We start from the raw sequence: 22,778 nt of genomic DNA on the forward strand, positions 1-22,778 counted from the left end.
AAAAAATAATTGTGATTAATCACACGATTAATTGCACTGTTAAACAATAATAGAGTACAATTTATTTAAATATATTTTTCTACATTTTCAAATATATTGATTTCAATTGCAGCACAGAATACAAAGTGTATAGTGCTCACTTTTTATTTATTTTTATTACAAGTATTTGCACTGTAAAAAAACAAGAGAAATGGTATTTTTCAATTCACCTAATAGAACTACCGTAGTGCAATCTCTGTCATGAAAGTTGAGCTTACAAATATAGAATTATGTACAAAAAAAGCGTTCAAAAATGAAAAATGTAAAATTTTAGAGCTTGCAAGTCCACTCAGTCTTATGTCTTGTTCAGCCAGTTGCTCAGATAAACAAGTTTGTTTATATTTGCAAGAGCAAATGCTGCCCACTTCTCATTTACAATGTCACTTGAAAGTGAGAACAGGCATTCACATGGCACTGTTGTAGATGGTGTCGAAATATATTTACGTGCTAGATGCACAAAAGATTCATATGTCCCTTCATGTGTCAACACCATTGCAGGGGACATGCTGATGACAGGTTCTGCTTAATAACAATCTAAAGCAGTGCGGATCAACACATGTTCATTTTCATTATGAGTCAGATGCCACCCACAGAAGGTTGATTTTCTTTTTTGGTGGTTCGGGTTCTGTAGTTTCCACGTTGGAGAGTTGCTCTTTGAAAACTTCTGAAAGCATGTTCCACCCCTCTTTCCTCTCAGGTTTTGGAAGGCACTTCAGATTCTTAAACCTTGGGTTGAGTGTTGTAGCTATCTTTTGAAATCTCACATTGGTACCTTCTTTGCGTTTTGTCAAATCTGTAGTGAAAGCATTCTCAAAATGAACAATATGTTCTGGGTTATCATCTGAGACTGCTATAACATGAAATATATTGCAGAATGTGGGTAAAACAGAGCAGGGAACATACAATTCTTCCCCAAGGCATTGAGTCACAAATTTAATTAATGCATTAGTTTGTTAATGAGCGTTATCAGCATGAAAGTATGTCCTTTGGAATGGTGGCGGAACTATGAAGGGGCATACAAATGTTTAGCATATCTGGCACGTAAATACCTTGCAATGCCAGCTACAAAAGTGCCATGCAAATGCCTGTTCTCACTTTCTGGTGACATTGTAAATAAAAGAGGGCAGCATTATCTCCTATAAATGTAAACAAGCTTGTTTGTTTTAGCTATTGGCTGAACAAGAAGTAGAACTGAGTGGACTTTTAGGCTCTGAAGTTTTACATTGTTTTGTTTTTGAGGGCAGTTATGTAACCAACAAAAAACAAATTACAGCTGTTAATTGCACTTTCATGAGAAAGAGATTGCACTGCAGTACGTGTATGAAGGGAACTGAAAAATACTGTTTATTTTGTTTACCTTTTATAGTGCAAATATTTGTAATAAAAATAATATACACTTTGGTTTCAGTTACAACACAGAATACAATATATATGAAGATATAGAAAAACATTCAAAATATTTAATACATTTCAATTGGTATTCTATTGTTTAACAGTGCGATTAAAACTGCGATTAATCATGATTTATTTTTGAGGGCTAATTGCGTGAGTTAACTGCAATTAATCAACAGCCCTTGAATTAAACTTGAAATTTTGCTGCTGCTTTTTTTTTTAAAGTTTTTTCTGTACTCTGTCCAACATATGCAGCTTTTATTTACATTAGATGAGTCACATGGAGTTAAAGATTTGCTGGACTGGAGAATGCAGTTGTGCTAGCAGACCAACCAGGACTATGTTGTAGCTCACAGTTTGGGACTCCCTGCATTAGTTAATTGCATCCTTTTAAAGAAAATGTTTTTATTTACGAGATTAGTATTAGTAGAGATGAAATCAGTTAAATGAACCTCTAGTAGAAAATGCTATTTAGTTTGTTAATGTTAATACATCATCATATCAGGTTACAGTAGCTGAAAAATTAATTAGTTATACTCTCTCAGTATTGATTCTTGCTTTCCCTTGCCTTTCCTCTGCTTCCCCTTTTAATTTGTTTTTCTAGTAGTGAATGTGTCTGGGATCTGTGTGACACATGCATGGATAGACATAGGCGTTCTATAATAAATCCCTTTCCTTGGATGGGGGCTCAGAATATAATATGTTAATTACAGTAGCTACTTAAAATCAAATTGATACATTTTGTTTTCCATCAGCACTGGTAAGCAAGCCTTGACAGGTGATGAAGAGTACATCCTTCTTTTTGTTTTCTGATTCTGTATGTAAAACAAAATCTGATATCTAACAGTTCAGCAGTGCTTTTAAAGCACAGATGCACATTGAGTGGCAGAATTCCCTGTCAGGCAGGGGGAGGGCAGCAGGTGCATCTCTACAGGAGTGCAGCCTACGCTTCCTTGAGCACCTGTGCATGGCATCCCCCATCTTGTTCCTCTTGGGGTGACTTATGCCTCCGGAATATCTGGATCAACAAGTAAAGTGCTCAAAGGAACAGTAGACTGCTACTCCACTGCTGTGCACAGCCACTCGGGGGTGCGTATGCCCTTCTCAGCTCCTGTTGCACACCTGTGGACTAACTGATCCTAATTATTTAATTACATACAGAAGTGGATATGCTTTAGAAACTGAAAACCGAACATGTGTGTGTATATCGTGTTTTGGAAGTTACACTATAATTAGTATGTTAAAATGTTTCTGAAAGCTACATTAGAGGGTGTAGCAATGCCTCTGTTCTTTACTCTGCCAGTAAAAATCTCAAAAATCATAGATCCCAATAATGCTCTCAGTTACAACTGTGAAACTCCATCAAATTGAATGGAATCGGAGGAGTAACAGCAGCATATAAAGCATATAATTATGGAAGTAACAATTCCATTAGAAATTGGTGGACATTCAGTTCAAAAGTTAGCTCACAAATTGTTCTGAACAGGGGAATTTACATATAGGATCTAACCAATGGTCTTTCTAGTTGATTGTCTTGTTGCTGGCAGTGGCCAATACCAGATACTTCTTAACAGGCTTTAAGAAACTCCAAAATGGATACTTATAGAGTAACTCGCTCATACACATAGTTTTTTTCTAAACCTCATCAGTCAGTGTTTGGTTTATTCCCTGATGCATGAGGGCTTATATCTAAAGACTCATGACATTCTTTTTATTTTAATAATAGTTTTTGTTCTATTTTGGGGTATTTTTTGTTAATTTGTTTATCCATTCCCCTCCTCCCACCTGGGGGGTTGGGTCCTGTCTCCGGGAGGTGGGAGGCCCTGGTGGGGCAGCACAGAATGATCACATCCCACGCTCACTCTGTAGAGGTGGCTCTGTCCCATGGGGCTGAGCCTGGCTCTCCATTCCATGTATTGCAACCTGGCACACTGGGTCACAATGCCACTCACTCAAATTTGACTGAAAGGTGCTGCGATCTCATATGCCAAGTCACAACTCTGGGAATGGGGAATTGGTCCCAGTCTTATGGGACAGGAACCACAGGAGCCACCACTGTGGGAGTGAGTATTTTTGTTTTATTTCATTTTCATTGTTTTTCATGTTTTGTGTTTCACGTTTGTGAAACACATGGGGCTCTACATATATCCATTCTAGTGTTTGTCCTAGCTAAAGTAACTGTTGATGTTCTTCTTATTGGTGTAAAAACACACACAGTTAAGGTTGCACAAACATTCCTGTTCTAAGTAGTAATGTTCAGGCTCTGTTTGGAGCTGGTCAGGACTAGAACTGGGCAAAATGTTGTAAACAATGAGTTTATTCCCTGAAAAATACAGGTTTGGGTTGACCTGTTATAGATGTGTTTGGCACAAATTCACCAAGTAGTTTTGGATGAAAAAGAATTGCTGGGAGCTAAATTCATAAGGGGACTTAGACATCATTTCCAGAGGACAAGAAGGAGACTGTGATGCTGCTGTCAATGACAGCCTCATACCCAATAGCCCATTTGCTAGGACTTTCACCTGGGATGTGGTGGATCCAATTTCAAGTTCCTGCTCCAATGATCTTTTAATTATTTATACAAAGTGGAATAGCTTCAACTTGTAACTTGAAATTTGATTGAGCATCCCCATGCCACAAAGGTGTCTTTTAGTAGTCTGGTGAAAACAGAATGAGTATGTCAGAGTTATAATAGTGGTTTTAAACTATATTTACATATACACACAATTTTGTAATGCAATCTCTTAATAGTCTGCTAATGTTATTTATTCTCTGTGCAAATGGATGTAGTTTAGAAAAGCTCATAAGCAGTGCTGTGCCTTTTTCAGTGATGTCTGAGGAAGGAGACAAGCGTCCTAAGGTTGTGTAAAACTATTTCCTTTTATCAGTTTTATCAGTTTGTTGTTTTTCAGTTTCAGTGAATGTCCCCTTGTTCTTGTATTATGAGATTTACCTTCTCTGTTCTATTCATTATTTTGTATACCTCGCCCCTTATTTATATCCTCGTTGAACTAAACAGTTCCTGTCTTTTCTATCTTTCTTCATAAGGAAATCTTTCCAAACCGCTAATCATTTTCGTCACTCATCTCTGGACCTGTCACCTGTATCTTTTTTGGGAGAATCCCTTAGAAATGAACATAGATTTCTTAGTGAGGATAGGCCATCAGTTTAGGTTATAATATTTTCCAATGTTGTTTTCTATCCCATTCTTTATACATCTTATTTTGTGCAAAACTAAGAAAATACTTAAATATTTGTGTTGAATTCTTACAATTGTAAATATGCTTTTGCCTTACAGGGTACACCAGCAAGTCGTGTAAGGTACAAAGTAGATGTCATCCAGTTCCCTTACAGTGCTAGCATTTTTGATGTAGAGGAAAATTCAGGACGTGTAGTAACCCGAGTAAATCTTAATGAAGAGCCCAGTACGATATTTAAGGTATGAATATCAGCAGGCATATGTATATATATTAATAAAAATATGAAACATGACAAATGTTATTTCATTTATACCTTTGGTTTTATATTATGTATTATTTCAAATTTAACCAGTTTTCATTTGTGATTGAAGAAAATGTAGTTTGAATTAAAACCTTGTTTCCTCTTTTCTAAATATTATAGGACTTACTGTTCTGGAGATATTATTTTTGGTTTTCTTTCTTTAAATAAAACTATATCCATAATTAGTACAAAATTTATCCTCAGGTCCACAAGTGGCCTACTAGCTCTATATTTTCCTGTCATATAGGAGAGACAGACTCCAAGCCCTCATTGTTTGCTTTCAGATTAGCAGAAACTATGAGAGCTGTGAAAGAATCTGTGCAGTTTCTGGGGGAAAAGATTAAGATTGATCTCTCTCAGGTCTATTAATGAGCAGTGTTACTAGATGCCGACAGAAAGACAAAGCTTCATCCAATTAGGCACTATGATAGTGGTTGTGACATGGTAGTTTTGAATGAATGGGAGAATGGATCTTCAAGGCAAATAAGAACCACCTAAATTCTCCCCTACCATACATTCTATCCAACCCATTGACTTCAGTAGAGGCATACAGAGTGCAAGTCAGGGCAAAGTGTGATTCCAGATGTCTGAGAAGTCTCTTAAAGGGGCAGAGAAGCCTTCTCTCTGAAACTTGTGTAAGAGATAGTACTGGGTATCTGTCTTTAATAATATATACTTATCTCATAGGACTGGAAAGGACCCCAAAAGGTCATTAAGTCCAGCCCCCTACCTTTACTAGCAGGACCAAGTACTGATTTTTGCCCCAGATCACTAAGTGGCTGCCTCAAGGATTGAGCTCGCAAGCTTGGGTTTAATAGGCCAAAGCTCAAACCACTGAGCTATCCCTCCTCTCTATGTATTTGTCTTGTATAAAGCCTATCAAAAAGCGTAATTGGAAAGAAAATGCTGTTTCTATTAATTGTCTGGTGGTAAGAAATTCAGCATAAAGTTTTGACGAAACTTTGATGGGATTTTCAGTTTATTAAAGACATACTCTAAAAAAAAATGATAGCAAAGAATAATTTGACTAAGAATTAAGTTTTTTTGCGGTATTGTTTTTATCGTACCTGAAGATGGAGGCTCAAATGTAGAACAATTAGTTTTTCATTTGATTTATTGGGTTATAATATCTCTTCCTTAATCACACTTTTTACTAGCTGAAAATGACAAAATGTCAAAAGGAGAAAAATGTATACATTTGTCTTGTGATGACTGGGGTATTTTTAATGTCTAATTTCCTGATGTGGAAAATACCATCTATCAAAATATCCTTAAACCATGTTTTTCCCTTTCTTTTGTTTATATATTTTTGAAACTAGGATAGAAGAGATGTTTGTTTATTTTAAAATGTAATGAAATAAACCTGACCGGTCACTGTTTCAGATTTCTAACATGAATAATATTGCATTCTGTGGATTAATCTGACAACATGTAAAGTTTCTGATTTGCTTTTGAGTCAATGCATGGATAAAATTTTCCAGAGGGGGAATTATTTTGTGCTCACATTAGTATTAATATGATATAGGCTTTCTATCGCCCCTCTATGCTTCCCATGAATTCTTCATTAAATGGCCAAATTCTGAAGCCCAGCTACACAACTATAGGAGACGTGGCTGCTACATTCCTACATATGTTGTCTCTGCAGTGACCCTACTGATTCTATGAAGAGATGAGCCTCATGCAGAAGTGGGAATAGAAGGGCTGTGCTAGAGTGAGGTGCAGAGTAACTCAAGAGTGGTGAATTCTTGAAATAAAACTGACCTTACAGACAGAGGTATTGGGATGGAGGCTGTCCTGTCATTTTCTGTCTCAGTAGCCTGGTTTTTGTCCTCCTACTAGTTCACAGCTGTGCTTCAAACCTCTCATCTATTTACCAGCAACTTGGTTTGTCTCAGCTATGGGATCTAGGATTGAATAGAGATGGACACCAAATAAGCAATAAAACATGAACAGAAACAAGAATAAGCAAAGTACCCTTACTATCTAAGGAGATCTTTCTAATTTATTATTCTAGCACAGTGGTGGTCTGGTGTGACAGGGCTCGCCTAGTTGCCTGTAGCACATTACTTGTTCTTTGGATCTAGGACTTCAATTTTGAATTCTGTTTCCTTTCAGAATTCACAGTTTGTTGAAAATTTAGAAATCTATAGTTCTCAATCTGAAAAGCTTTTTTGAGGGAATTATTTAATGTTAAAAAGGTTAAGTAATGTTTGGATTTCAGGAAGAGGGCAATCTATAATCAGAGAAAACAGAAAATCCTTATTACAAAATAGCATAAAAATGTATATAGGTTCCCAAAGTCATGCTGGCATACCAACATTTAATGTGCCATTTTAAGTCATGAGACAGCCTTGCTCTTGGGGGAATAACACCATAAGTTGAAGAGCTGAAAAAGTGGACAATATGTAATAGCCTATTATCAGGCACAGGGATGCAGAATCTCCAAAATGAGGATATGTAAAATTGGGATTTATGGCAGAAGAGCAGAAATGGTTTCAATCTTATCTTTGGTTTGTTGAAACACTATATTAAGGAAATTCACTGGATAGTTTAAAGAATGTACATTGGACTGTCACTGTATTTTGGAGCCTGTATTTTGTATAAGAGAATGGACACTTGAATTCAAGTTTGCAACATATTTTTGTTTAAAGATTTCCTGAACTTTGCATGATCAGTTAACCCTATAGTTGGTTATTGTTGTCTTTTTTACCTGTATATTATGTCCCTATGTTATTTCATGATAGCATCTGTTTTGCATTTTTTTTAATTGATATCTGGTTTGTGAGCTCCTGAAAATGTAAGAGTACCCTGGATAGAAATTGACATAATTGCTATCCATATTAAATGAGTGACTTTTGTTTCATTTATAGCTAATGGTCATTGCATATGATGATGGTGATCCTGTGAAGTTCAATACCACCACTGTAGAAATTGCTGTATTGCAACCCTCTGTAATTCCACGGTTTACCCAGGATGAATACAGGTATAGTGTGTTTCGTTTCCATCACTAGTACTTCTCCTCATACTTTGAAACAGCTGCTCTTTGAACGCCTATCTTACGTATGCTAGTGATTATTACAGTGTACTCCTAATGCCACTCTGTGGTGCTTTGCACACAGTCCTAAATTTATGATCAATGTAAATTATTACAAAAATGTACTAATTTGTAATGATACGAGAGGCTAACAATGTAGTCATTTCATTTTCAGTCTCATGTTATTGTATGTTTATACCTCTTGACAGTTGGTTGGATCCAGGCTTAGAAAGACTGACCGTATTTACTGATTATGCTGGTGTGATGAAACTTTTATTACATCGGTGTGGCAGTTTAGACCAATTTTTTCAAAAGTGACTAATCATTTGTAGTGCCTCAATTTTTGTGTGCACAAGATGAGACACATTAAAGGGGACTGTTTTTCAGAAAGTGTTGACTACCATGAACAGAAGAAACTAATTTGGCTGGACTTACACAATGGGGAGAATACTACCTCTGCCTGAACATATCCACCTCTCTCTGTGAATGCGCTGCCAAGAAGATGGGGGGAAATGTCACAGTGGAAGTCTGTGCCTAAGTCAGTGCTAGTAGAAGCATCATTAACTGTGGCATTGTTAACCTGCAACTCCTCGGGAAGGGGGAAAGAGTGGGGAGGGGTGTGCCTGCACATATACAAGTTGGGATGACTGGGAGGGAAATAGGCTGGAGGAGCTGCACAGACAACAACACCGTACATAAGTTCTGGATATGGATCTCTTTATCTGTAGATCCTGGAGATACATAAGTTTAGGAGGCTGTGCGGCATGCCTTCTTCACAGACCTCCAAACCCTTCCCTCTAGGAGGAACAGTCTGAAGGAATTTTCTTTAGATGAACTTCTCAGAGTTCCCTGGCTCCCTTTAATCCTCTCTCCTGTATAAATCTGCAGGAGGGTATAATTTAGCATAGAATTTCCAAATTTCATTATCTGCCTTACTGGAGCAGATGTGCAAAGAATAAAGGGCATCTGACTGAAGAAGTATAGTTCTGTTATTCCATTGCTCAACACTGTGTTTTACTTTGTGGTGATTATTCTGGAGCACAGGATGCTGCCTTGTTTCACACTGCTATGCTTGTTGTTGAGGTAGGAGAAGCAGTTCTGCTCCTAGCTATTTCCATGGCCGTAGCAATCACAAAATGAAATTCTCTTACTAAAAATTGGTTGCATCATACTCTTATTAGTTCCGTATGTGACATATCTCTAAACACAGAGATTCCACCTTCTGCATTGATATGAGATTCAGTTGCTACTGCAGCACAGAGCCCGACCCCAAGGTCTGTGGTCAATGCTGAGGGAGGTTATGGAAACTGGGAAGGGCCATAGTGAAGAGTTGACTTGCCTGGAAGGGATGTAAGTCTCCCTCTTCTGTCCCATAAGCATACCTGTCCTATACTACCTTTCCTGTATTGCCTCAAGCAGACGTGAGGATTATGCCTCAACATGGCTCCAGTAGAGTCACACTGTGTGGGATCCATGATGAGGGGAAAGATTCTCTGAACCAAACTCACTGTGGAATTACAAGGGGGAATCCTTGTGAAGATTTAAAAACAAACTAACTTCCCCACAACTTTTAACCCAGGCAGGAATAATTTAGTCCCAAACTATGAAAAGTTTAAAATAAAACATAGAAACAAGAATTTGAGCAAAAACAAACAAACAAACAAAAAGGCAATGATATCTGGTGATAAATAATTGCTTCAGGCACCAAAAATTCATATTGACTGATGGAAAGACCAGCCAACTGTCACATCAACAAAGGTTGAGACCAGAGCATCTAAAATAATATGTGAATGTTTGTTTATCTTTATCCAGTCTCATCTAGACAGGATAGCAAAACATGCTGCAGTCTACTTCTCTAGATTAGCCAAGATATTATTGATCAGCACAACCTTGTCACAGCCTCCATTTTGACTTATAAAATGTCTCCTCAGCTCCTGGGTATTAGCAGGCACTGTCCACTGGAAAAGTTGAAAATGGCACAGTTGAAACCGTGATTATTTGGAAGGATTATTTGTTCCCATTAAGAGCACAATTCCCATGGTTTGCCTAGAATGAAGGATAGTTTGTGTGAACCTTAGTCTTAACCCCTTTTTGAAAATGTTAATCAAAGGTGTAATCAGAGTCTCCAGGTATGCAAACTTTAGGTGTGCTCTAGTCTAGATAATTTTCATCCATCCTATATACACCATTCACACTGCACTATTGAGTCACGATCCTGACTGAGGCCTTTTAGGTGTTTCCATAATACAAATAATAATAATCAAAAGGGTGACAGGTAAGCAAACTTTATTTTACACTCTAACAATTTAATAAAGATCAAACCAATTTTCTTGAAAATTAGTAAACAACAAATACTTGTGACTTTGGACTGCTTCATTTGCAACATTTGATTATGGAACAAATATTTACAGCTAATCTATACCTCTTTAAAAATGAGGGATTCATATTTACAGAAAACTGCATTATGAGCCCTGTATTTCTAGAGATTTATAACTAGCTGTAAATATTTGCTCCAAAAGGAAATGTAGTGAACTAATCAGTCTGAGGCCATCGGTATTTTTTGTGTACTAATTTCAGGTTTTATTAAGTTATTAGAGTATATAATGAAGTATGCTACCCTGTGATCCTTTAGATTGTTACTACTATTATTATTGTTTGTCTGTATTATGGAAATGCCCAAAACATAGGAATGAACCAGGTGATGTAAATCAGTATAGTAGTATTAATTCAGTGCAGCTATACTGAAGTACACTAGATTAGAAATTGTAAATAGATTAGGCAAATAACAATAATGAGCATTTTATTACCATAGTTGAAAATGGAATCAATATTTTTGAAACCAATAATTTTCTTGAAGCAAAGTAATAAGTTTCAAAATAAATTTGCAAAGATCTAACAGAAGGGGATGATGAGGAATGATTACATTTTGAGGATTTACATTTTAAAACAGCAATATGAAATTCAGAGAAATAGTATAAAATTTCAAATTGATGGTTTAAGCAGAAAGTTTTCCTTTTAGCAATCTTATTTCTGCTGTCTTTCATATTTTTTTCATTTAAGAAAACATCTTACTAAATTTACAAAATGTAATCAGATGGAATATAAACTGTAACAGAAGCCAGATCTTTGTGTAAAATTAGTACTGTTTTCATTCTTTCATGTTAATTTCAAATGGATGGCTATTTGTGCTGAATCTAAAAAAACCTCTATAGTAGAGAGATACTTATTTTATTACTTACCTTTATGATGAAAAGAATAGGTTATAGCTCTTATAGTTGTGTAGAAAATCTTCTGATGAAGTACTGTCGTAACATCTAAGAAGGGTGTATAAAAGCCAGTGTATTAACTGCCTCATCAATGTCCACTGGGTCTGAAGCCTAATAATAATAATTATATTATGAGCGTTGTTAACTATTTCACTGATGATCATTTTAATACAAACATTCAAAGATTATGGGATTGTGGGCAGACCTTGGTTAGTTTTCCATCACCTTTTTCCAGTCTGTGATTAATCCAGCATTCTGTTATGTTTATAAATTTACATTTTAGGAGAGCTGTGCAAACCTTTGCCACTGAAACCCAAAACAATTGAAACTCAATATAAAAATGAAACTAGAATTCTTAGGAGGCCAGCCTGAGATTTTCCTTTGTCTCAAAACCAGGTTGGTTTGGGGCTGCTGCTCCCCCTGAAATTTCCTCCTTTATACTTCACATGTCAATTTAAATTTTTTCAGTAATCTGTTTATATTGCTCATAATTTTCATCATACAGAGGATGGCATCCAGGACCTTGGAGACAGATACCATTCCATGTCCCCAGCAACCACTCAGTTCAATTCAACCAACTCATCTCAAAAGCACTCAAAATACTTTATCACCGGGGCAGCTCTAGGTATTTTGCCGCCCTAAGCACAGCAGTAAGGCTGCCTTCGGCGGCTTGCCTGTGGGAGGTCCCCGGTCCCGCGGATTCAGTGGCCCGCCTGCGGGAGGTCTGCCGACGCTGCAGGAAGAGCAGACCCTCCGCAGGCATGCCACCGAAGACAACCTGCCTGCTGCCCTCGCAGCGACCGCAGAGCCCCCCTTGTGGCTTGCCACCCCAGGCACGCGCTTGGGATGCTGGTGCCTGGAGCTGCCCCTGTTTATCAATGTACCTTGCATTTTTACCTGTTTTAGGTAAAAATGCAAGGTACATCTGTGGCGGCATGTAGAAAATGTATAGTTACACTCCTCAGTGAAAAGCAGGCTGCATCCACACTGAGGTGTGTAGCTACAGAAAGCAGCAAAAGAATCGAGAAGTGGCAAGGCAGAAAAGAGAGGCTCCAGCAGCAGTGAGGCATTGGACACTGGTAAAAAGAGCAGTGTAGATGAGAGAACCATTGCTTGGCATGTAGAGAGCTGTGGAGGGTAGTGGTTCTCAACCTTTTTCTTTCTGAGCTCCCTCCCCCCAACATGCCATAAAAACTCCATGGCCTCCCAACGGCTTTTCTGCATATAAAAGCCAGGGGTGGCATTAGGGGGTAGCAAGCAGAGCAATTGACTGGGGCCCCACACCGCAGGGGGAACTGTGAAGCTAAGTTGCTCAGGCTTCTGCGTCAGTCCTGGGTGCCAGGACTCAATCCCACCCCCCCGGGCTTCATTCTCATGCATTGGGGCTTTGTCTTTCTGCCCTGGGCCCCAGTAAGTCTAACACTGGTCCTGCTTGGCTGACCCCCTGAAACCTGCTCGTAGTCCCCGAATCTGTTAGTCTTTAAGGTGCCACCGGACTCCTTGTTGGTGTTGTGTTTTTTTACTGCTGTCTGTGACTTACTGCAAATTACCACTGTCAAAGTTAGAATCCCACCACAACTGCCACCATTGTCATGGGTACAAGGTAAACTGTTATCTTATACCCCTTTTAGTCTATCTCATGTGCATCTCTCAGGTGACAGGCTTGGCTTCCTGGACCTCACTCTGGGTGGAAACAGGTGTCCACCCACTCTTAGACTGGATCTCTGGGGTCAGCCCATGGCTTCCTAACCATGTTAACACAGGTCCAACTCTGTTTTGGCACCTATAAGACTTTCCCTATGGATACCATACATTTTCAGTGATTCAGAAACACTGTCTTCAAAACAAAGAACGTAAGAACATAAGAATGGCCGTACCGGGTCAAACCAAAGGTCCATCTAGCCCAGCATCTGTCTACCAACAGTGGCCAGTGCCAGGTGCCCCAGAGGGAGTGAACCTAACAGGCAATGATCAAGTGATCTCTCTCCAGCCATCTATCTCCATCCTCTGCGGACAGAGGCTAGGGACACCATTCTTTACCTATCCTGGCTAATAGCCATTTATGGACTTAACCACCATGAATTTATCCAGTTCTCTTTTAAACACTGTTATAGTCCTAGCCTTCACAACCTCCTCAGGTAAGGAATTCCACAAGTTGACCGTGCACTGTGTGAAGAAGAACTTCCTTTTATTTGTTTTAAACCTGCTGCCTATTAATTTCATTTGGTGACCCCTAGTTCTTGTATTATGGGAATAAGTAAATAACTTTTCCTTATCCACTTTCTCCACGTCACTCATGATTTTATATACCTCTATCATATCTTCCCTTAGTCTCCTCTTTTCCAAGCTGAAGATGCCTAGCCTCTTTAATCTTTCCTCATATGGGACTCTCTCCAAACCCCTAATCATTTTAGTTGCCCTTTTCTGAACCTTTTCTAGTGCTAATTTAGCTTTTTTGAGGTGAGGAGACCACATCTGTTCACAGTATTCAAGATGTTGGCGTACTATGGATTTATACAAGCGCAATAATATATTCTCAGTCTTATTCTCTATCCCCTTTTTAATGATTCCTAACATCCTTTTTGCTTTTTTGACCGCCTCTGCACACTGCGTGGACATCTTCAGAGAACTGTCCACGGTGACGCCAAGATGTTTTTCCTGACTCGTTGTACCTAAATTAGCCCCCATCATATTGTATGTATAGTTGGGATTATTTTTTCCAATGTGTATTACTTTACATTTATCCACATTAAATTTCATTTGCCATTTTGTTGCCCACTCACTTAGTTTTCTGAGATCTTTTTGAAGTTCTTCACAATCTGCTTTGGTCTTAACTATCTTGAGTAGTTTAGTATCATCTGCAAACTTTGCCACCTCACTGTTTACTCCTTTCTCCAGATCATTTATGAATAAATTGAATAGAATTGGTCCTAGAACTGACCCTTGGGGAACATGACTAGTTACCCCCCTCCATTCTGAGAATTTTCCATTAATTCCTACCCTTTGTTCCCTGTCTTTTTTAACCAGTTCTCAATCCATGAAAGGACCTTCCCTTTTATCCCGTGACAGCTTAATTTACATAAGAGCCTTTGGTGAGAGACCTTGTCAAAGGCTTTCTGGAAATCTAAGTACACTATGTCCACTGGATCCCCCTTGTCCACATGTTTGTTGACCCCTTCAAAGAACTCTAATAGATTAGTAAGACATGATTTCCCTTTACAGAAACCGTGTTGACTATTGCTCAACAGTTTATATTTTTCCATGTGTCTGACAATTTTATTCTTAACTATTGTATCGACTATTTTGCCTGGTACCAATGTTAGACTTACTGGTCCGTAATTGCCTGGATCACCTCTAGAGCCCTTTTAAAATATTGGCGTTACATTAGCTAACTTCCAGTCATTGGGTACTGAAGCCGATTTAAAGGACAGTTTACAAACCTTAGTTAATAGTTCCGCAACTTCACATTTGAGTTCTTTCAGAACTCTTGGGTGAATGCCATCTGGTCCCGGTGACTCGTTAATGTTGAGTTTATCAATTAATTCCAAAACCTCGTCTAGTGACACTTCAATCTGTGACAGTTCCTCAGATTTGTCTCCTACAAAAGCCAGCTCAGATATGGAAATCTCTCTAACATCCTCAGTCGTGAAGACTGAAGCAAAGAATCCATTTAGTTTCTCCGAAATGACTTTATCGTCTTTAAGCGCTCCTTTTGTATTTCAATCGTCAAGGGCCCCCACTGGTTGTTTAGCAGGCTTCCTGCTTTTGAGGTACTTAAAAAACATTTTGTTATTACGTTTGGAGTTTTTGGCTAGCTCTTCTTCAAACTCCTCTTTGGCTTTTCTTATTACACTCTTGCACTTAAGTTGGCAGTGTTTATGCTCCTTTCTATTTGCCTCACTAGGATTTGACTTCCACTTTTTTAAAGGAAGTCTTTTTATCTCTCACTGCTTCTTTTACATGGTTGTTAAGCCACGGTGGCTCTTTTTTAGTTCTTTTACTGTGTTTTTTAATTTGGGATATACATTGAAGTTGGGCCTCTATTATGGTATCTTTAAAAAGCGCCCTTGCAGCTTGCAGGGATTTCATTGTAGTCACTGTACCTTTTAACTTTTGTTTAACTAACCCCCTCATTTTTGTATAGTTCCCCCTTTTGAAATTAAATGCCACAGTGTTGGGCTGTTGAGATGTTCTTCCCACCACAGAGATGTTGAATGCTATTGTATTATGGTCACTATTTCCAAGCGGTCCTGCTATAGTTACCTCTTGGACCAGCTAGAGTTACCTCTCCCCTTGTGTGTTCCCATACCAACTGCTCCATGAAGCAGTAATTTAAAGTATTGAGAAATTTTATCTCTGCATTTCGTCCTGAAGTGAAATGTTCCCAATCAATATGGGCATAATTGAAATCCCCCATTATTATTGGGTTCTTAATTTTGATAGCTTCTCTAATTTCCCTTATTATTGTTATTCCCTTATTATTTATTCACTCCTAAGGTACAAACTGCATGGAGCAAAGAGGAAAAAAAATAAAAAGCCTTCACGCATGAGTATTATCAATCTCTGGCAGGAAGAAACAGACCACCCCTGCTGTAGTTTCTCCCTCTCTGTGTTTTCCAGCTTGTCAGCTTTTCATTGACACCCTGGGTAGTCTCTGGCCCCTGGCTTAACCCCCACCCTTTCTAAGCCACAAAGTCCTCTAGTGTTATTGGGTACACCTACAAAACAAAAACACCGCAGCACTGAGTTTCAGAGCCTCAGTCAACTGACTTGGGCTTGCACTATGGAGCTAAAAATAGCAGTGTAGATGCTCCCACTGAGACTGGAGCCTGGACTCTGTGGCTCAGCAAGGGAGGAGGGCCTCAGAGCTCAGGCTCCAGCTTAAGTGGGAACATCTACACTGCTGTTTTTAGGCCTATTGCCGCAAACCACATGAATCAAAGTGAGCTGATTTGGGCTCTGAGATTCGCTGCTGCAAGGGGGTTTCTGCAGTGTAAACATACCCTTAGTGTTCATAGTATCATAGATTCCAAGACCAGAAGGGACTATTGTGATCACCTGCTCTGACATCCTGTATATAATACAGGATATTGAATTTCCCCAAAATAATTTCTACACCATCTCTTTTAGAAAAACATCCAATCTTGATTTTAAAAGTGCCAGTGATGGAGAATCCACCTGAACTCTTGGTAAATGGTTACTTACGCTCACTGTTAAAAATGGACGCCGTATTTTGAGTCTGAATTTGTCTAACTTCAATTTCCATCTATTGGATCGTGTTATCCCTTTCTCTGCTACAGAGAAGAGCCCATTATTTAATATTTGTTTCTCATGTAGGTACTTAAAGTCACCCCTTAACCATCTCTAGTTAAATTAAATAGATCTAGCTCCTATCACTATAAGGCATGTTTTCTAATCCTTTCATCATTCTTGTGGCACTTCTCTGAACCCTCTCCTATTTATCAGTATCCTTTTTGAACTACAGACACCAGAACTGCACACATTATTCCAACAATGGTTGCAACAGTGCCAAATACAGAGGTCACATAACCTTTCTACTCCATACTCAAGATTCCTTAGTTTATGCATCCAAAGATCACATTAGCCCTTTTGGTCACAGTATCAATGCCCATGTTTAGCTAAGTATCCACCTCGCACCCTAAATCTTTTTCATAGTCACTGCTTCCTAGCATAGAGTCCCCCATCCTGTAAGTATGACCTACATTCTTTGTTCCTAGATGTATACATTTACATATAGCCATATTAAAATGGATATTGTTTGACTGCACCCAATTTAGCAACCAGTTCAGATTGTTCTCTGTCAGTGACCTGTCCTCTTCATTATTTACTGTTCCCCTAATTTTTGTCTCATCTGCAGACTTTATCAGTGATGATTTTATGTTTTCTTCAAGGTCATTAATAAAAATCTTAAATAGTGTCAGGACAAGAACTGACCCTGTGGGATCCCACTAGAAATACATCTGCTCAATGACAATTTTCCATTTCCATTTTGAGGCCTCTCGGTTAACCCACTTTTAATCCATTTAATGTATGTCATGTTAGTATTATGAGGTTCTAGCTTTTTAATCAAAACGTGTGGTTCCAAATCAAATGCCTTACAGAAGTCTAAGTATATTACATCAACACAATTACCTTTATCTAACTTGTACTCTCATCCAAAAGAGGCATCAAGTTAGTTTGACAAGATCTATTTTCTATAAAGCCATATTGATTGGCATTCATTATATTACCCTCCTTTAATTCTTAATTAGTGAAATCATGTATCAATAGATCAATCATCTTGCCCAGTATCAGTGTCAGACTGTCAGGCTATAATTACCCAGACCATTCTGTTTACCCTTTTAAAATATTGACACAATATCTAGGCCATTGTTTTTCCTTTCTGTGCTTAGTTCCTCTACCAATCTGCTATGGTCTACCTCCATAGAAGTAATGGATCATAAGCACACACACACAGGCATGCATCGTACTCGTAAAAATAGATACTTCACAGTTTGTAACAAGTATATGAATTTCTTTGATTCTGGCATATTCTGAAAGACTCCTCTAACTATATAGTACTGCATATGTATCTCACTGAACTTTGAACACAATATAAACTTGCAATCCCCCTAAAACTGGGAATAGAAAAAACTATAGTTTTTTAATTAATGGATCACAGTTAGCATCACAAAATGTGAAATGAGCCACAGAAAGAGATTATTAAATTGGTATTTTTAGCAAACCTATCTGCTGTGATTACTTATATTTTTAGAAGGTAAAACTTTAAAATATTTTGGGATTATTTGTTAATTAATAAATACCAGTTCCTCCTCACAACTAGAATATCATAGCTAATAGTGATGTGCTGCTATAGCAGAAAAGAAAATGCTAATTGAAAACAGCAGTTATTGGCTCCTAGTTGTTGCCTTTGAGCACATTAAACAGATTGTTCAGACCTTTCATAATTAAAAAAAGGAAAATACTAGAATATTTTAGTCTGCTTTAGATTTATAGAATATGCTCTCATATCTCATTTTTAAATATGGGTCCACTTGTGAGAAATGTGAAGTTTGGTTCCAGTTTATCAGGGATTTTTTTTTCCCTCGCAAGATATATGAAGATCAGAATTTCAGACTGTTGAAAGTGATGTAGATGTAGCATGGCATGTTTTTCCTGGACTAGTAATAATACTGTGCAGTGTGAACATTTCTACTGTATAAAAATGAGATTTCATGACAGGCAGAATTTTCTTTCTTCTCTTCTTTGTCATTAACAGGTGTAATGTTTTCCACTTGAAGGTAATGTTTTCCATTTGACTAGATTTGTCAACACCATAGGCAGATCTAGTTCAACCAAAGTGCTGTAAGATTTCACTGAATATGCAGACACAGAACAAAGTTATGGAAATATATCAAGAAGTCACCTGAAAGTACTGATGTAACATTTTTCAAAACACAGGAGTTCACTGCTGCTAATGCACACGTGGTCGAGTTTTTACTTTGTCTCAGTGAGGAGCTGATGTGCAGCTCTCCTTAGGGGAGTCTTTTTTTTTTTCAAAACATGACTGAGAATGGGGAAAAACTGAGAAATATAACAGGATTGTTACCAATTGCTCTGTCGCAGTGGCCAGACAGAGAAGATTCTGTGTTCTTGTGATGCGTGGATTCAGCAAGACCCAGCCAGCTGCAAAATCCATTATCTTTCCACTTCTTACAAATATGCAGGCTCTCCATAAACTTCTTCAGAGTCAGCAAAAGTAAAATGTTACGTGTTGACCTTTTTCCATCTCCATTGCCACCATGATGGGAGTCTGAAGTGACCTTAGATATCCCTGCTCCTGATTCTGTTTTCCTTTATGGGATCCAGACCTCAACAAGGATTTCAGAGAAGCCAGTCATTGCAGCCACTGTCTCAACGCTTTTCTAGAGAGGTCAATCCTCCTTCAAACATATGATCAAGAACTATTTCTGCCCATCAAGCAAGTACCTTTTTCTTGTGCTAAGAAGCCTGACAGGCCTTCCTCTTCTGACATGCCGTGAAAGGTGAAAAGGAAATTGAAGCATATTCTCTAAGGTTTTGTAACAAGAGTAGGCATCATCAGTATTTTTCAAAGTCAAATATCGAACCTGAGGACACCAGCCTGAGGGAGTTTAGCACAGAGGACACGGGGCATTTAATCATAGCAGTGCTCATGATCTTAATTTTTTTCTGAGAATTCTAGATTTCCAACTATCATAAAAAAGAGGGCTTGGGGTTTTTTTGACCTTCAGAAAAAATAAAAAGTTTTTACAGGTGTTTCCAGTTTTAAAGAAAGGATATTTTGGAGAAGACCTGATAGTAGATATTTCTTCATTAATATTTAATACAATACATAAATTCCTTTAAAAGAAAAAGAATATCTGAGATCCTTAATCTTATCCATTCCATTATTGCAGAATACACTAATAAACTTAATTTCCTCAGAAGTTGTGGGTTTTTACTATTAAACCAGGAAAATGGAAACAGTCTTAAAGATGTTTGATAGAGAGGAAAGGGGTGGGCAGCATCTTAACATATATCTTTTTTTCATCAGAATATTTATCATTAGGTTGAGGGATATTGAGAAGGCTTCTCTTCACATAAGATCATTTCAAAACAGAGTCAAGAGACATTGAATTGTGACATTCTAGCCAATTCTACTTTGGGCATTTTCAAGATTTGTCTATACATAAAAATGGACAGACAAGTGGTGGCATACAAAACATGCTCTATTGCTATTGTCTGTGTGCCACCAATGTTCAGAAAACAAGGCTTCTCTCCTCACCTCACTGTTCTGGGAGACAGATGATAAAGCAATAACAGATTTTTCTGACTGAGGTGTTGTCATGGTATAATTCCCCAATCTGAATGTTAGAGTCCAAAAAATGAGGTACCAGCATGAATTCCTCTAAGCTTAATTACCAGCTTAGATCTGATAAGCTGCCACCACCCAAAAATATAGTGTTTTGGGGCAGTCTGGTCCCCCCAAAAACCTTCCCTGGGGACCCCAAGACCCAAATTCCTTGAGTCTTACAACAAAGGGGAATAAACGATTTCCCCTCCTTCTCCTTTCTTCCTCCCAGATCTTTCCCACCCTGGGTACACTAGGAGATCACCGTGATTCAAACTCCTTGAATCACAACACAGAGAAATCAGGTTTTTTTTCCCCCCTTCTCTCCCCCTCCCAGGCATTCCATCCCTGGGCTATCCTGGAGAGATAGACAGATTCAAGCTCCATGAATCTAAACAAAAGGATTCCCCCTTTCCCCACTTCCTTCTTTCTCCCTATCTCCCACCAATTTCCTGATAAGTACAGACTCAATTCCCTTGAGCCTCAACAAGGGGAAAAATCAAACAGGTCTTAAAAAGCAAAACTTTTAATAAAAAGAAAGAAAAAAAAAGTAAAAGTTGTCTCTGTAATTTAGATGGTAAAAGTTACAGGGTCTTTCAGCTTATAGACACTAGAGAGAAGCCTCCCCCCAGCAAAATACAATTTAAAATACTTCCAGCACAATACACATTTGCAAATACAGAAAACAATCAAAAGACTAAACTCGCCTTTTCCCTGGTACTTACTAAAATTAGAACAGAAAAGATTTTTTCAGAAAAATTGGAGGAATCTGCTTACATGTCTGGTCCCTCTCAGAATCCAGAGAGAACAAAGCAAAACCCAAAAAACACGAACAAAGGCTTCCCTCCACCGAGATTTGAAAGTATCTTGTTTCCTGATTGGTCCTCTGGTCAGGTGTTTTTGGTTCACTGTTTGTTAACCCTTTACAGGTAAAAGAGACATTAACCCTTAACTATCTGTTTATGACAGGTGTGTATTTATCTTCTAGTATAGATAGATTCCCAAACTCAATCCCATTCAGCTCAGTTTTCCTAGCTCAGGATGCTGTAATCAAAGTCACAAAGGCAGAGATGACACTCAGGATGTCTCCACCCCAATAAATCAAATTCTGACTTCTTTGGCTTGCCCCTTCCTTTTGAGAGAGCAAGAGAATTACCCTTTTCTCAGAATGAGAAAACATAATATCAGACAAATGGAGTCTGCCTGTAGGTTCAAATGGTGGTTGTTTAGAATTTGTTTCATTTCCCTCAAACTAATTTTAGTTGCTGTAATCCTTCAATTTTCATCTGAAAAGAAAGAAAAATCCCACTGGCCATTTCCGCATTTGTTTTGGAGCAACAGAAGAAGGCTTCCAAAGCATCCATCTCTGACTTGATTTGCTCAGCTATCTTTGAAACATTCAAGAAGTGGTCCCTGATCCCTTGCAGTAAAAGCCCATGATATAGGGGATGATTCCTGAACAGAAAATAATGTCAAAGTGGCCACTCAAAAGTCCATTCACAGTTTTACATTAAAAGTTAGACACTTTTGCCTCAGGGGGGTGCAGCTTTTGGCAGATATTGTCTATGGGCTGTAATTCAGTAAACCAATTTTTTTTTAAGTCAAGGTGTCATAAACAGATAGCTAAGGGTTAACGTCTCTTTCACCTGGAAAGAAGTAATTAGAAACACCTGACCAGAGGACCAATCAGGAAACAATAGACTTTTTCAAATCTGGGTGGAGGGAAGTTTGTGTGTGAGTCCTTTGTTCTTTGGTCTTCTGCCTGTACTCTCTCGGCTATGAGAAGTGATTTTTTCTGTCTCCTGCCTTTCTAATCTTCTGTTTCCCAGTTGTAAGTACAAAAGATCAGATAGTGATTTATATGTTTTTTTGTATTTACATGTCTATAGTTGCTGGAGTGCTTTGAATTGTATTCTTTTTGAATAAGGCTGTTTATTCATATTTCTTTTAAGCAATTGATCCTGTATTTGTCACCTTAATACAGAGAGACCATTTTTATGTATTTTTCTTTCTTTTTATATAAAGCTTTCTTTTTAAGACCTGTTGGAGTTTTTCTTTAGTGGGGAACTCCAGGGAATTGAGTCTGTGCTCACCAGGGAATTGGTGGGAGGAAGAAGTCAGGGGGAAATCTGTGTGTGTTAGATTTACTAGCCTGACTTTGCATTCCCTCTGGGTGAGGGGGGAAAGAGAGATTAGCTCTCAGTAATTCTGTTTTCCAGGACTGGGAACGGGGAGGGTGGAGTCCCTCTGTTTAGATTCACGGAGCTTGCTTCTGTGTCTCTCTCCGGGAACACCTAGAGGGGGGAAGGGAAAAGGTTTATTTCCCTTTGTTGTGAGACTCAAGGGATTTGGGTCTTGGGGTCCCCAGGGAAGGTTTTTGGGGGGACCAGAGTGCCCCAAAACACTCTAATTTTTTGGGTGGTGGCAGCTTTACCAGGTCCAAGCTGGTAACTAAGCTTGGAGGTTTTCATGCTAACCCCCATATTTTGGATGCTAAGGTCCAAATCTGGGACTAGGTTATGATACAAGGGCATGTTTTTTACCTCCCTAATTCTATTCACTGGTACTGCTGTTTAGAATGTATTACTGCTGCACCAGAGAGTCATTTTCTCCTACTTGTAAAATGAGAGAGTAGCTCCAGTTATCCATACACCTACCCAGTTAGTCTTGTTCT

The 22,778-nt window shown here is 38.4% G+C and overlaps 1 protein-coding gene across 1 annotated transcript in view; it reads left to right on the forward strand.

Annotated features, from left to right (window-relative positions):
* Positions 1-22,778, forward strand: part of PCDH15 (protocadherin related 15) — a 1,406,570-nt gene that overhangs the window by 1,205,926 nt on the left and 177,866 nt on the right. Inside the window, exons 27-28 of the mRNA XM_050959272.1 lie at positions 4,730-4,870; positions 7,803-7,915. Coding sequence (XP_050815229.1) covers positions 4,730-4,870; positions 7,803-7,915 — 254 coding nt within the window. The remainder of the gene's footprint in view (positions 1-4,729; positions 4,871-7,802; positions 7,916-22,778) is intronic.

Source organism: Gopherus flavomarginatus, chromosome 6 (assembly GCF_025201925.1).
Source record: "Gopherus flavomarginatus isolate rGopFla2 chromosome 6, rGopFla2.mat.asm, whole genome shotgun sequence".
NCBI lineage: Eukaryota > Metazoa > Chordata > Testudines > Testudinidae > Gopherus > Gopherus flavomarginatus.